Source organism: Leptodactylus fuscus, chromosome 2, assembly GCF_031893055.1.
Source record: "Leptodactylus fuscus isolate aLepFus1 chromosome 2, aLepFus1.hap2, whole genome shotgun sequence".
NCBI lineage: Eukaryota > Metazoa > Chordata > Amphibia > Anura > Leptodactylidae > Leptodactylus > Leptodactylus fuscus.
In genome coordinates this window covers 148,533,244-148,550,262 of record NC_134266.1, presented here as the reverse complement: position 1 = coordinate 148,550,262, position 17,019 = coordinate 148,533,244, and the positions used below count along the sequence as shown (strand labels likewise).

The following is a 17,019-nucleotide window of genomic DNA, read 5'->3' as shown; positions in this document are numbered from 1 at the left end:
GCAGGAAAAACTGGGGGTACAAGCTAAGGCATGGACTGGGGTGATGTCTAGGGGCAAAAGCAGTGTGGATGTGGAGGCAAGCAAAGCAGGGAAAATGGTGGCTAGAGGCAAAGGGATGTCCATAGGCAGCAAGGGCAAAGATGCAAAACTCTCCCGTTTCAAGAATTTTCCTGACTTGTCTCCCCACAAAACATTCCTGGGAGGAGGGCTGAAACACCACCCTCCTCCTCCTCCGCTGTTAGATTGACCCCAGCTACGAGCTGAAAACGCTGCAACACTGGTGTGGGGAGACGTCAGCAGGCTGGGCTGAAGCTCATCAGCTTGGGAGACGGACAGCACACTGCCTCTGAGGTCAGGGATGCCATCCTGGATGAGATGGCAATTTGTTGATCCCCGCTGCCCCTGGGGCCAGGCTTTTTTGTCTTGTTGGAGGGCTCTGGAGCTTGCCAGCCTCCAACACGTTCCATGCCTGGCCCACGTGTTCAATGTAGTGGTGCAATGATTTTTAAAAACATACTCCAAATTAGCTGAGCTAAGGGTGAAAGTGCGGCACTTGGACACCCACTTTCCCAAGTCTACAGTACCTGGAGCTAGCCGCAATACACTCCAGCAAGGCCTACATCTGCCTGAAGCACCTACTGTTGTGCGAGGTCACCACACGATCTAACCCTAGATACCGTATGTTGAGCAGGGTGTGTGAGCAGCAGAGACCTTTGATGGAGTACCAGCTACAAAACCCAAGGGTTCCTCAGAGTCAGCTCCCTCACGTTCTGCACCATGAGTTTCCATGGGTGGCAGACTTATGGCTAGAGGCACAGGCATGGATAGGGGTGATGTGTAGGGGCAAAAGCAGTGTGGATGTGGAGACAAGCTAAGCAGCAAAAACTGGGGGTACAAGCAGCCGGTGGCATCATCACTGACAAGCACAGCTGTCTGTCAGCTGACAGGCTGACTTTCACCAAAATGAACAGACAATGGATAGACTCATCATATACATGTCAGTTACATGACAAATTTAGTGCAATTTGCAAGTCCAAGATGGGTTGGAGATCTGCAGAGAGGAATCTCACCACCTCTTGCGGGTGCCATCTTTTGGAAGGCAAGCCCTGGGCTCAGTGGGTGAGAGCAAGCGCAGGATAATCGTCGTTTGGCCTGGCGGCCACTGCCTCTCCCACTGTTGACAGGGCTGGCGCTGCAGTCCAGACCAGCAGCCAGGACACCTCCACATCTGCCTCTGACACTTTGGGGAGTTCACCCTCATCCTCACCTTTTCCTGCCATTTCTCCTTTTGCCCGCGCCATCATGCGCCTCTTCCCAGCAACTCCCCATCTCCCAAGCCTTTCATTTCATGCTAAAGTACAGCGCAACCCACCCACATGCCCAAGGCTTCAACGGCCTCATCTCAAGAAATCTGGCCCAGGAGATGTTGGAATCCCGGCTGGGGGACACTCTGCCCTTTTTGGGCAGAGTGTCTACTGCGCCACCGCACTGTGCCGTCCACACCAGCACTTTCCCCCAAACATGAGGCGGTCCCTAAATTCAACGCTTAGCCCTAAAGTTCCACGTGACCAGTTACGAATGGACAAGTGCATGCGGACAGGGACGCTACCTTTCAATTTTGGCACAGTGGTTGAATGTAGTTGAGGCGTGGACCGGGTCGCAAAATGTGGTGGCCTGACTTGTCTCCCCACACAACATTCCTGGGAGGAGGGCTGAAACACCACCCTCCTCCGCTGTTAAATTGACCCCAGCTACGAGCTGGAAACGCTGCAACACTGGTGTGGGGAGATGTCAGCGGGCCGTGCTGAAGCTCATCAGCTTGGGGGCCAGACAGCACACTGCCTACAAAGTGAGTCATGCCATCCTCGATGAGACGGCAATGTGGTTTTTGCCACTGCACCTGGGCCCAGGCATGTTGTCATGTGTGATAATGGCCGTAACCTGGGATCGGCTCTGTAGCTTGGCAGCCTGCAACATATTCCATGCCTGGGCCACGTTTTTAACTCATTGCTGCTAATCTTTTGAAAAAGGTACCCCAATGTTCCTGAGCTACTGGTGAAAGTGTGGCGCTTTTGCGGATAGTTTTTAAAGTCTATAGTTGCCGCTGCTAGCCTCTATGCACTCCTACAACGCCTGTACCTGCTGGAACAACGGCTGTTGTGCGACGTCTCCACACTGCTGGCACTAAACATATCATGTGTTGAGCAGAGTGTGTGAGCAGCACAGACCTTTGATGTAGTTCCAACTCCAAAACCCTCGGGTTCGTCAAAGTCAACTCCCTCAGTTGCTCAACCATGAGTGGCCATGGGTGGCAGACTTATGTGAAATCCCATCCCATCCATTGCACTGGACACAAAACATTAGCATGCGCTCAGCACAACTTCGGATATGGCAGCTGCGTTAAGCAGGGTGCAGGGTACAACACAGACCAGGCCCGAGCACCAGGAACAGGTGTTAGAAATACTGCAGCATCCGCCATTTCCTTCAAATTTTGGGGTTTTGGACCCGCCACCGACTTGTCTGGACCTAAGTGGGGATCATGAGACACAGTTGCCATCAGGGCAAGCTGTGGTCATGTGCGGTTTGCAGTAAGGGGCCAGTGCGCAATTGGAAGAGGAGTTGGTGGATGACGAGGCCACCGACCCCACATGGACAGGGGTGATGTCTAGGGGCTAAAGCAGTGTAGATGTAGAGGGAAGCTAAATCAACAAAAAACCTGGGTAGAAGCAAAGGCATAAACTGGGGTGATGTTTAGGGGCTAAAGCAGTGTAGATGTGAAGGGAAGCTAATTCAACAAAAAAAACAGGGTAGAAACAAAGGCATAAACTGGGGTGATGTTTAGGGGTGAAAGCAGTGTAGATGTGGAGGGAAGCTAATTCAACAAAAAAAAACAGGGTAGAAACAAAGGCATAAACTGGGGTGATGTTTAGGGGCTAAAGCAGTGTAGATGTGGAGGGAAGCTAATTCAACAAAAAAAACAGGGTAGAAACAAAGGCATAAACTGGGGTGATGTTTAGGGGTGAAAGCAGTGTAGATGTGGAGGGAAGCTAAGCAGCAAAAACAGTGGGTAGAAGCAAAGGCATGCAAAACTCTACCCTGTTGGAAGACTTATTCCTAGGTCTGGAACACGTTAATGGCCCCCCTGGACAAATTACTGCCACTCAGGGGCCTAGTGTCACCAGGAGGGACAAGTATAGGCGCATGTTGTGGGAATACCTGGCCGACACCAGCTCTGTCCTCTCCGATCCCTCTGTGCTCTACAGCCTACACTTATTTTCTCATCTTTTTTTCTGCACTGCACATCTCTTGCCTGCTTCCTTTGGGATCTTACAAGTGGTGGTCCACTTCCACAGATGGTAACTTCAATAGACAGTGTAACGGGAGTAGCTGAGGGATCGCTGTCTTAACCACTTTTTGGCACAAAATTAACTTCCAAAGCCAAATATGGTGCAAGTATATGATGCAAGGACACCTACACACCTATCTCTGACACATTGGGGAGTTCACCCTCATGCGCCCTTTTGGCCTGCACCATCATGCGCCTCTTCCCAGCCATTCCACATTTCCCAAGCTTTTCATTGCAGGCAGAAGTACAACACAACCCACCCCCATGCCCAAGCCTTTAACAGCCTCATCGATAAACTGCTGGCCCTGGAGATGTTGGTGTTTGTTTATGCTTCTGGAGACCCAGGCCTTCCGTCAGCAGATGGCAGCTGGGGCACCTCCCTATGCTGGGCCTAGCCGTTACTACTTCTCTTGGTGTGCTGTCCCTGCCTTGCGCCTGCATGTGTCCCATAACATCAGTCGGGCCCAGAGCTCTGCGCTTTGCTGCAAGGTCCACTTGACCACCGAAACATGGACAAGCGCCTGTGGTCAGGGATGCTGCAGTGCTTATCTTTAACCCCTTCCCGACATGCGCCGTAATAGTACGGCGCGTGTCGGGTCTGTAACTATGGCGACCGCCCGGGAGCCGGGCGGCCGTCATAGCCGCCGGGTGTCTACTGCTTCAAGCAGTAGACAACCGGCTCTAATGCCTCCGATCGGTCCCCGGACCGATCGGAGGCATTAACCCCTCCGGCGCTGCTGTCAAAGGTGCCGGAGGCGCCATCTTCCCAGCGGCGCATGGGCGCCGCCATTTTGGCAGGGATCGCCGGCTCCTGGAGCAAGCTCCAGGGCCGACCCCCCGTTGCCATGACAGCCGGGAGCCTTGTTAAAGGCTCCCAGCCGGTCTGCAAATTCTCTCTTTTGCAGGCTGGTGTATACAGCCTGCAAAAGAGATGATGATTTTTTGCAATGCATTGCAATGCATTAGCATTGTAATGCATTGCATTAGTGATCAGACCCCCTGGGGTTCAACACCCCTAGGGGGTCTAATAAATGCAAAAAAAAAAAAAAAGTAAAAAAAAAATATAAAAAAATATAAAAAGTATTAAAAGTTCAAATCACCCCCCTTTCCCTAGAACAAATATAAAAGTAGTTAAAAACTGTGAAACATATACATGTTAGGTATCCCCGCGTCCGAAATCGCCCGCTCTACAAATCTATAAAAATATTTTTCCTGTTCGGTAAACGCCGTAGCAGGAAAAATAGTCAAAAGTGCCAAACCGCCGTTTTTTCACTGTTTTAATTCTGATAAAAATTTGAATAAAAAGTGATCAAAGCAATAACATTTCCCGAAAATGGTAGAACTAAAAAGTACACCCGGCCCCGCAAAAAAAGACGCCCTATGCATCCCCGTACACCTATGTATAAAAAAGTTACGGCCGTCGGAATATGGCGACTTTTAGAAAAAAAAATTTAACACAGTTTTGGAATTTTTTTTAGGGGTCAAAATGTAAATAAAACCATATAAATTTGGTATCCCTGGAACCGTACCGAAACACAGAATACAGGGGACATGTCATTTTGGCTGCACAGTGAACGCCGTAAAACCAAAGCCCGTAAGAAAGTCGCAGAAATGCATTTTTTCTTCAAATCCACCCCATTCTGAATTTTTTTCCTGCTTCCCAGTACATTATATAGAATAATTAATGGTGGCATCATGAAGAAAAAATTGTCCCGCAAAAATTAAGACCTCATATGACTCTGGGAGCGGAGAAATAAAAAAGTTAAGGGGTTTAGAAGGAGGGGAGTCAAAAACGAAAATCAAAAAATGCCATCGGCGGGAAGGGGTTAATGACAGGCAGGGTGAATGTGGTGGAGTCTGGTCCCCGGGTGCAAACTGGGGTGGCCTATCTCCTCTCCCAGGCCAAAATTCATGGCAGGAGTAGACTGAAACCCTACGATGCTGCAACCTCCACCCCAGCTACTAGCGGAAAACACTGTAACACTGGCGTGGGGAGATGTCAGCAGGCCGTGCTGAAACTGATCAGCTTGGGGGACAGACAGCACAGTGCCTCCGAGGTCAGGGATGCCATCCTGGCTGAGATGGCATTTTTTTTTCCCTGCTACACCTGGGGCCTGGCATTTTTGCGCCTGTGATAATGGCTGGAACCTGGTAGCAGATCTGGAGCTTGCCAGACTCAAACACGGTCCACGCATGGCCCACGTTTTCCAACTTGTTGGTGCCATGTTTCTTTGAAACCTACACCATTGTGCCTGATATACAGGTCAAAGTGGGGCCCATTTTCGTAAGTGAGAACTAGCCTCTGCTAGGCAGAAAACATTCAGAGCACACTCCTCTCATCTTCGCACCGTTGGCTGGCGGAGGAAGACGAGGGGGTTGGAGTGGCATCTGATGTCCCTGTCCCACACGAGGCTAGAGGGTGCACTTCAGTGCATCCCATTGCTTCACCACAAATGGTGTGAAGGGGAGTGGAAAATGGAGGAAATGGAGAGTGACCCTTACAGTTGGGGCCAGCAAAGGCATGCCAAGTAACACACTGGCACACATGGCTGACTTCATCTTGGGTTGCTTTTCAACACATATTTCACATCATGAAGAACAAATAATACTGGATTTTTACAAGCCTCGAACCCCGGTCTAGGTCTAATGTCTGTTCCTTTCTTATATTAGGGGAGAGGGAAAAAAATTACTTCAGTGATACGTTTAGCGTACATAGACTGACTATTAATGTGTATCCCACTTAGTGTTGTTAGGGTTACACACCGTCACAACCTGGCTAAAGCTTCTATAGCTGTTAATAAAGTCAACATAACTTTACGGTATCCAAAAAGACAGCTGGTACCAACAGAGAGCAAGACAAATGTCAACCAAAGCTGTGAGCTCTGAACACCCACAGTGACTTTGGCGTCATCATCATTATAAGGGAGCGGGTGGTAATAAATAACTTGGCAGTGCCTAAAACCCAAAAAGCTTATACAACTATATTTACATTAAGATACACAAATGACACTTTTCAGTAGCATGTCATGAGACAAGCTGATAGGCTCTTCCTTTGTGCAGTGCTATTTGAAAGTTAAACGCTGCCTTTATTTTAATTCTGGAGAAGGTGCAGACATTAGATTTAGAACATGTTGTCTTCATTGTCCAAATCCTCTATATAGGTAACGTGTTTTTCGGGCCGAGCTGTCTGGGAACGAGCTGGTGCAGCACTGACAACCTGGGTGAATATGGCAAGAGCCTGAGATGTAGGGTGAATGAATCCCCAAATTATTTGTGGAATTCCCAGTGAGACAATAGCACTATATACCAGTAGCAAAAATTGTGGGTGCACATAACCCCAATATATTCTTTGAATTCCCAGTCAGACAATGGCACTATATACCAGTAGCAAAAATTGTGGGTGCACGTAACCCCCATATATTCTTTGAATTCCCAGTGAGACAATGGCACTATATACCAGTAGCAAAAATTGTGGGTGCACGTAACCCCCATATATTCTTTGAATTCCCAGTCAGACAATGGCACTATATACCAGTAGCAAAAATTGTGGGTGCACGTAACCCCCATATATTCTTTGAATTCCCAGTCAGACAATGGCACTATATCCCAGTAGCAAAAATTGTGGGTGCACGTAACCCCAATATATTCTTTGAATTCCCAGTGAGACAATGGCACTATATACCAGTAGCAAAAATTGTGGGTGCACGTAACCCCCATATATTCTTTGAATTCCCAGTGAGACAATGGCACTATATACCAGTAGCAAAAATTGTGGGTGCACGTAACCCCCATATATTCTTTGAATTCCCAGTCAGACAATGGCACTATACACTCACCGGCCACTTTATTAGATACACCATGCTAGTAACGGGTTGGACCCCCTTTTGCCTTCAGAACTGCCTCAATTCTTCGTGGCATAGATTCAACAAGGTGCTGGAAGCATTCCTCAGAGATTTTGGTCCATATTGACATGATGGCATCACACAGTTGCCGCAGATTTGTCGGCTGCACATCCATGATGCGAATCTCCCGTTCCACCACATCCCAAAGATGCTCTATTGGATTGAGATCTGGTGACTGTGGAGGCCATTGGAGTACAGTGAACTCATTGTCATGTTCAAGAAACCAGTCTGAGATGATTCCAGCTTTATGACATGGCGCATTATCCTGCTGAAAGTAGCCATCAGATGTTGGGTACATTGTGGTCATAAAGGGATGGACATGGTCAGCAACAATACTCAGGTAGGCTTTGGCGTTGCAACGATGCTCAATTGGTACCAAGGGGCCCAAAGAGTGGCAAGAAAATATTCCCCACACCATGACACCACCACCACCAGCCTGAACCGTTGATACAAGGCAGGATGGATCCATGCTTTCATGTTGTTGATACCAAATTCTGACCCTACCATCCGAATGTCGCAGCAGAAATCGAGACTCATCAGACCAGGCAATGTTTTTCCAATCTTCAATTGTCCAATTTCGATGAGCTTGTGCAAATTGTAGCCTCAGTTTCCTGTTCTTAGCTGAAAGGAGTGGCACCTGGTGTGGTCTTCTGCTGCTGTAGCCCATCTGCCTCAAAGTTCGACGTACTGTGCGTTCAGAGATGCTCTTCTGGCTACCTTGGTTGTAACGGGTGGCTATTTGAGTCACTGTTGCCTTTCTATCAGCTCGAACCAGTCTGGCCATTCTCCTCTGACCTCTGGCATCAACAACGCATTTCCGCCCACAGAACTGTCGCTCACTGGATGCTTTTTCTTTTTCAGACCATTCTCTGTAAACCCTAGAGATGGTTGTGCGTGAAAATCCCAGTAGATCAGCAGTTTCTGAAATACTCAGACCAGCCCTTCTGGCACCAACAACCATGCCACGTTCAAAGGCACTCAAATCACCTTTCTTCCCCATACTGATGCTCGGTTTGAACTGCAGGAGATTGTCTTGACCATGTCTACATGCCTAAATGCACTGAGTTGCCGCCATGTGATTGGCTGATTAGAAATTAAGTGTTAACGAGCAGTTGGACAGGTGTACCTAATAAAGTGGCCGGTGAGTGTATACCAGTAGCAAAAATTGTGGGTGCACGTAACCCCAATATATTCTTTGAATTCCCAGTGAGACAATGGCACTATATACCAGTAGCAAAAATTGTGGGTGCACGTAACCCCCATATATTCTTTGAATTCCCAGTCAGGCAATGGCACTATATACCAGTAGCAAAAATTGTGGGTGCACGTAACCCCAATATATTCTTTGAATTACCAGTCAGAAACTGGAACTATATAGCAGTAGCAAAAATTGTGGGTGCACGTAACCCCCATATATTCTTTGAATTCCCAGTGAGACAATGGCACTATATACCAGTAGCAAAAATTGTGGGTGCACGTAACCCCAATATATTCTTTGAATTCCCAGTCAGACAATGGCACTATATACCAGTAGCAAAAATTGTGGGTGTATATAGCACCAATTCTATTGCTAGGGGACTTGCAGGGTATTTCTGGGGTGAAGGTGGGGGGGCACACCGTTGGAACGGGTATCAGGGGTATATATCGGGTATACGGATCATACGCATTCAGGATCCTGGGAAAGCTGGGTTGCGGCGATTGAGCCCGTCAGTGCCACGTTACACGTTACACAGTGTCTTCCTATCCTAGCCTGTCCCTGCCTACCCAGAATCTAAGCCCTAGCTAACTGGACGGAAACCTCCGTCCCCGGTGAATTGCAAGCTCAGAATGACGCGAAGCTGGGCGTCGCTGTTCTTTTAAATTAGAGGTCACATGTTTTCGGCAGCCAATGGGTTTTGCCTACTTTTTTCAACGTCACCGGTGTCGTAGTTCCTGTCCCACCTACCCTGCGCTGTTATTGGAGCAAAAAAGGCGCCAGGGAAGGTGGGAGGTGGGAATCGAGTAATGGCGCACTTTACCACGCGGTGTTCGATTCGATTCGAACATGCCGAACAGCCTAATATCCGATCGAACATGAGTTCGATAGAACACTGTTCGCTCATCTCTATTGACAACCATTGAAGCCACAGATCAGATGTTGTGCAAAACGTAAGATATAAATGACTTATGTACCGATATTTTCTTAATTTTGTGGGTGATTCCTCTTTAAAAGCAATATTCACTATAGAGCATAAATATTTCACAGAAACTTTTGTCCTAAGGAATACAGAAGTCACAATAGGCTATAAAGATCTGTACGTACCAGTTGAATTTCTACTGCTGTCATAGGTCGGTGGTTAAGTAGTTGTAGTTTTTCAGCTCTGTAAAAATGGAACAATAGTTATTTCTTGACACAATATGCATTATGAAAACTAAATGAAATAATAGAAGCAGCAATTCACCTTTACAAAAGTAATCCTTATACAACCTATATTAAACATTAGCAGCAGTATTGAGCGAATAGTATTGAAAACTATTCGTCGAATACCTCGCTCCCATAGGAACGCGTGGAAGCGGCCAAACAGCAAGAGGTTAAGCGCTGTGACGATTTGCCGGCCGCTAAAACGCATTCCTACGCGAGTGAGGTATTTGGATCTACTATTTGTTCAGCACTAGTTAGCAGCACTACATTCTGGCCATGCTCGTTTATTAAAAATTACTGTAATTCCCATTTAGAATGACTTCTTACTGTGCACTCTGATACAGTACCTCTCTGAGTTAAAGGGGTTTTCCAGGCTTAATATTTGATCACCTATCCTTAGAACAGGTCATCGATTGATGATGGTCAGGAGTCTGACACCCAGGACCTTCAGCTGTTGGAAGAGGCCGCAGTATTTGGGTGACTTCTTCAATACTTACCAAGCACAGTGCTGTACACAGGGAGCTCTGCTACCACTTCAGACTGCTAATCTATGGGGGGGTTTGGGTGTTAAATCCATCCTGATCTTTGACAGGTGAAAATAAATTGATGATAGGTCACAAATGAATAAGTCCTGAAAAACCTCTTCAAGTCTTTGGGAAAAAACAGGTTGTGTATGGGAATCCTGTTACAGAAGGTGCAAACTGGTAAAGCGGACAGCACCTAATAAATGCTTCAAGAAACTGCATTTTTAACCGCCCAATAAAACTGCCACAAAACAAAGTGTGTGAAAGAATAATGTGCAAAATCTGAATCTAAGCCTGACCTATTCATTTAGTCACATAGTTCTCAATGGATCACTCTCAATGAGTCCATAAATATCTAATGACAGCACACAGTGCAATGATTATATTTCCTTTTCTTCCATACACAATGTGCAAATCTAGGACAAAAGCTAACATTGTCACATTTAGATTGATATATTGCATAATATAGAACCAGTAGAATTTTTATATTTCATTTTTATTGCTAGATTCATCTGCAAAGAAGTCATGTGCTGCATTACGGCACGACTGTGCAGTCTACTTTAGTTGGGCGCTTGCCACGCACTAGATTTGCCGGCTATTAATGTGATGAGACAGTTTCTTTCATGCACACTGAAGGAAAAGTGTTATATAAGAAAAAAAAGAGACTCAAAGATTCAGCATCTAACAGGTAAGGTTTTAGCAAGTTAGAAAGACAGAAAAATGCAAATGTGTTTCTTATTGTCATTAGTACAGCAAGCCATAAAGCAGACTGCAGCGCTGTAGTAGTGCAGATAGATCTGCTGACAAAACGTCAGGTTAAATGACCCTACATTAGTGGCCATATTAAGACCACAGTGCTGTACAGTTAGAATAGATTGAAGTTTTCTGTAATGCCCTCCTGATCACAACAGCCAATAAACTTTGAGGAATTTTATTGGATTTTCAAAGTCATCTGATGGACCCCTCTGGGAAATGCAGGCAGTGTTCCTGAATAATGGAGCCTCTGCTGAACTGAACTATAATGCACAGCGATCATAGTGGTAACAGTGTCACATATTTTTGCAGAATGTCTTGTCATGCAGGTATGAGTAAGAGCCATTAAGACTTGTATGAAGTTGTGCAGTACACAACACAAAGGCAGAGTTAGACGAAAACTGCAACAAAATAGGAGGCAGAATATGTCAGAATAGACGCAGAATACAGGTGTTTGTTTTTTTTTTTTAACCTTACAGATACTTTTATTTTTCATATATGGCTTACCCAAAATAGGTCCTCGAAATCTTGGGAACCACTAAGCTTTAATGCATCTAAACAAGTGCCAAGCTGAAACTGCATAACAATGGTTGATGGCTAGTAATTAGCCCTGGTAGCAGAGGTAATTGTACTATTGTGTGCATAGAGTATTACCAATTCCACCTCAGACATGGAGATCAGACTATTACAGTAGATTATTTTATCTGACTGCAGCCCTCCAAGGTTAAACAGAACATCTCAAATACTTTTAGGATTTCAACAGCAATGTCACTGAGCACTGAAAATGTAGGATTCAATCACTTTTACTGTCACTTAAAATGTATATTTAGTAAGTTAACTAGATGGTACAGATGTAGCACCAGTCACTGAACCATGCAGGCAATATAATATACACTAGGTCATGCTGATCCCTTATCTACTGGTTAGGAATCGGAAGTGCACCCTAAGAAGCCTCCGCCTTTATCCATGAACCTTGTTTACAATGATTTATTTCCTCAAAAAAATACAACACTGGCCACGTCACAATGGTTAGATCCACAGAAGAGGGAATGTGTGTAAAACAGTGATCCAATGAATAGAGCATTAATTTTCGTGCACTTTTATGGATTACTGATGCAGTACCTTACGATTCTATTTCTGTCAGCCCTGCTTCAGAATTTCAAAGATCTCAGCAGACCAGTGAACATGGATAATTCCTCTATGCCACAGGGATCACAATGTGGCATGTGGTTTAGTGAAGGATGATACTGACATACTAACAAGTGTCCTCTCTTCCCCTAACATCTATCCATTGTACATTGTTATAGCAGCTAGTTTAGGATTTTACACAAATATCTATTTTTCATCTAATGTCTCCTATTGTTTCCCAAGAGCATATTTTATATGTTTTATTGATGCAGATCACTCACATGTATTGTTACTTTTCTATACCAAAATAGAACAAAAAAAAATCACATGAAGATTTTAGGTAAACAATGAGCACTTACTTAGTTAGCTTATGCCCTTTCAGGGCAGTTAAGAACTCTTGTAGTATTTGAGGACTTTGCCGTTGACATGGACTGTTAGACAAGTATTTTAGTGTCTAGAAATAAAGAAGAAAAAAGTTGTACAAATTAATTTTAGACATAACCAGGATATTTGCATCTGCAACCGGCTTACACTGTCACTAACTGCATTTAATGGCTGGATGCTTTCAACAGGCGAGTACATGAGGTTGACAGAATTGGGAGGACCTGCTATCTCCACTGAGGACCAGTTGGGTGAGTGGGGGACATATATAACTGCGACTGGGGAAACCACTGTTTTCACAACCATTAAAGGGATCCTATCTTTTAAACATAATTTTTTCTCCCTAACATGTTGGAATAGCCTTAAGAAAGTCTATTTGTCTCCTACCTTTCCTTTTCTTCTCCGCGTTGCCGTTCACCTGCAATCCCGTTTTTTCTCGGTATGCAAATGAACACTCTCACAGCACTGGGGGCGTCCTCAATGCTTCCAGAGAGCTCTCCAGCGCCGCCTCCATCTTCGTCTGCGATGAGGTCTTCACCATGTCTTCTTCCTGCTGCGAGAGAGCTCATTTGCATACTGAGAAAAACCGGGATTGCAGGCGAACGGCGGTGCGGAGAAGAAAAGGAAAGGTAGGAGACAAATAGCCTTTTTTAAGGCTATTCCAACATGTTAGGAAGAAAAAAAAAATTGTGTTTAAAAGATAGGATCCCTTTAAGCATAGATATTTTTTTTACTACTACTGGAATCTCATAGATTGTAAGCTATTGTGAGCAGGGCCCGCAGTCCCATTGTGTGAATTGACTATTTCTTTGTAATGTATCTTTTTTGTCTGTACTTGAACCCTACCAGAGCCAGATTTACCGTAGTTATATCAAGGCCGGGGCCGCAGCATCACTCCACTCTTGCCGCTGCAGGAAGCCAGCAGTGCCGGCAGGAGCGTTGCAATCCCGCTCCTCCCCCACTTTATACCCGGCATATACGGCGACCCCCAACTTTTCAGAAGGGGTTAAAAAGTCGTCTTATACAGTGGAAAATACGGTATTATTATATATATCCTATGCAAGGCTGGGCCCACACATAAAATTACCTTTAATCATGCTGTGTGCACCCAACCCTGCAGAGTCATTGCTGGCTTTGAGCTTCCGGCTTAGATTTGTACAGGTCTGCAGTAGCAGTAAAGTATGCTTAAATGCTTACTACTATAAGTACGGGTTCAAACACAGCAATAGTATTGCAGCAGAAGGCCATCAAAACACTTTTCTTTTTTTTTTTTTTTTTAAAACACAAGTTAACCCTTTGAGAATACAGCCACTGAATTTATTGAGGAATCTGTATATAGTTTATACACCACTTAAGTCTAGAAAACTGACTCTCCCTTCTGACTAGATTTTGGTCTGAAGTTGGGGAGCCCATATGTATAACTATATGCATTAATAAGGTACAGTGACAAGGGTTGACTTCATGAGACAACTCCTTCATTGCAGACTTTGCTTTAGGTTTGTAAAATTTGTCATTTGCCATTTTGTTGCTGTTTGCATGAGAACCACAATTCTTAAAATATATTTACTAATAGCCAATAAGTGACCTCACATCATGTGACAACAATGCACATCTGCTTACTATCACTGTGTAATGGTATCAATTATTTCCATCTGGATAATGAGAGAACAAGCAATTGAAATGATCTATTACTCACATGCTTTCATTTAATCTATGAAGCTATAATGTACAATCATCCGCTTTGTTTGCTCTAGTTAAACTAGAATTTATTTCTAGAGCTACATTTATGATGAGCAAAAACAGAGCTGAGGCACATTTGACAAAAAGTAAATTTTCCCACACATTCCAATAACCAAGGAAAAACATAAATTGGTCACAGTCATAGAGCGCCCCCTGCTGAATAATTTGAGGTATGACAGGGTCTCATTCACATAACTACGTTCTCTTCCATATTCTTTAAAATAAAGAGAACGGATTATAGTTTCTTCTTTCATCTATGGGGATACAAACTAAAAAAAGAGAAAGCACAGGGGAAGTGGTTAATACATAAAATGTATGAAACCCACACATTTTATTGTCCTCTCCTCCTACGAAACTTATGGATTCCTAAAACACATAAGCTTCGTCGCAAACTGCTGACATATGAGATTTATGAAATTCCAAACTCACCTCATACATGATAGTATTAAGATTCTGTTGCCCAACACTGTTCTTGTTTTTCCTTCCATCTCTTTGCTGTGCTTTTAGGTCAGTAAGTAACTGAAATACCTTTATTACAGAAAAAAAAGATAGGCTGAATGAATGAAAGAAGGTCTAATATAGTATTTCCTACCATGTCTTATAATACAATTTTACACAATATGTAATGCAAAATACAAAACATTGCTTTAGCCATGCTGGGGTTCTCTAGAAGCATGTGCAGTTTATTTTACGCTAGGTTCACACCTGCGTTCTTCTTTCCGTTCTGTGCTTTCCGTCTTCTGCATGCCAGAAGACGGAAAGCACAGACCAGGTCCGGCCGTGAGCGGCGGTGAGCGTTTTATGCTCTCCGCCGCGAAACCGGATTTTTTTTATCCGGACACAGAGTACTGCATGTCCGACTCTGTGTCTGGATTATAAAACCCGGTTTCGCGGCGGAGAGCGCAAAACGCTCACCGCCGCACATCTCTCTCACCCATTCAAATGAATGGGTGAGAGAGACTCCTGCAGGTTTCCGTCTCCTGCCTCTGTTTTAGGCAGGAAACGGAAACCTCAAGTACGGAGAGGGCGACGCAGATGTGAACGAGCCCTTAGCAGCATTTATATTAGACTTCTAGTAATCAAAATAATCTTTCATGGTAAAGGCAAAGTCTATATTGTGATACTTCATAGTGTCCTGTTCAACAAGATGAGGGGGAGACAGCTTCGACTGATGAAAATATAGGAAGTGAGAAGAAAAGACAGCGGGCAAAGCTGCTTCAACAAGAGGATGGGAAAACCTCTTTAGACTCGGGCCCCACGCAGCGTTTTACAGTACCTGCAAAGTGAAGAGTATTCTAGCAAATCCCATCCACACACTGCAGAAAAATATGCACAGCAAAATTGTTGCATTTTTGTAAGTTACAGCATGTCAATTATACCTACGGAAACGCTGGCAATCTTCCTATAAGTATAATTGAAGCAGAAAGTCCAGAGGAAAACTCTGAAGACTTTCTGTGAAAAGTGCTGCGGGAAAAGCCACAATGCGTTTTCCACGGTGGTTTATCCCAAAGTGCTATTTTGCTGTAGCCCTCTACTTAGGGCCTTAGTCTTAAAGGGGTTGTCGGCCCTAAACCTAAGACCCAACCCACACCGACTGGCAGTAAATTGCAATCTGGCTATCTGATCCTCAAGGAGTCTCAAGTGTGTAGGGAAATTAAGAGGATTAAAGCAGACAAGGCCAGTGGACCCGATGGTGCAAGAGTTCTTAAAGGGTGCAGAGACCAGTAGTGTGGCATCATCATGCACATGTACAATATGAGTCTAAAGCTGGGAGTGGTACCTCAACTGTGGAAAATATCTTGTGTGGTACCAGTACCAAAGAAACCTAACCCGACGGGTTACAATGACTACCGACCTGTAGCACTGACATCCCACCTGATGACGGTCCTAGAGAGACTGGTCCTGACATACCTACGCCCCCTAGTGAGCTCCGGTCTGGACCCCCTTGACCGGGCATTGGGGTAGAGGACACCATCAACCACCTTCTTCACAGAGCTCTCTCTCACCTGGAGAAACCTGGGAACACTGTGAGAATAATGTTCTTTGATTTCTCCAGTGCGTTCAACACCATTCAGCCAGAGCTACTGAGGGAGAAGCTGAACCTTGGTGGAGTGGACCATCACCTGTCCAACTAAATCCTAGACTACCTGACAAACCACTCCCCTCAGTATGTGAGAGCCCAGGCCTGTGTGTCTGACACTGTGATCTGTGGTACGGGGGCACCACAAGGTACAGTTCTTGCCCCATTTCTCTTCACACTGAACACTGCTGACTTTAGGCACAACTCATCCTGCTGTTACCTACAGAAGTACTCCAATGGCTCTGTAATAGTAGGCCTTATCACTGATGGCGATGATAGGGAATTCAGAGACTTAAACTGGGACTTTGTTGAATGGTGCCAGCAGAACCAGCTCAGGATTAATGCTGGGAAGACCAAGGAGATGGTGGTGGACTTTAGTAAACTGAGAAGTGCTCCGACCCTGGTGGAGATCCAAGGGACATGCATTGAGATAGTCAGGACCTATAAGTACCTGGGTGTGCTCCTCAATAATAAACTAGACTGGGCTGATCACCTGGAGGCGCTGCACAGAAAGGGCCACAGCAGACTCTACCTGTTCAGGAGGCTGAGGGCCTTCGGAGTCCAGGGGACACTTCTTAGGGCCTTTTTCAACTCTGTGGTTGCTTCTGCCATTTTTTTCGCTGTGGCCTGCTGGGGGAGCAGTATATCAACCAGGGACAGAAATAGACTTGACAGGCTGATCAGAAGGGCCAGCTCTGTCCTGGGGAGCCCCCTGGACCCAGTACAGGTGGTGGGTGACAGAAGGATACTGTCTGTGGTGACCT

The 17,019-nt window shown here is 45.3% G+C and overlaps 1 protein-coding gene across 1 annotated transcript in view; it reads right to left on the bottom strand.

Annotated features, from left to right (window-relative positions):
* The window catches only part of CRCP (CGRP receptor component), a 30,205-nt gene that overhangs the window by 4,001 nt on the left and 9,185 nt on the right, over positions 1-17,019 (bottom strand). The window contains exons 3-5 of the mRNA XM_075264944.1: positions 14,605-14,703; positions 12,414-12,508; positions 9,551-9,608 (exon numbers count right to left, since the gene is read on the bottom strand). Of these exons, the coding sequence (XP_075121045.1) occupies positions 9,551-9,608; positions 12,414-12,508; positions 14,605-14,703 (252 nt within the window). The remainder of the gene's footprint in view (positions 1-9,550; positions 9,609-12,413; positions 12,509-14,604; positions 14,704-17,019) is intronic.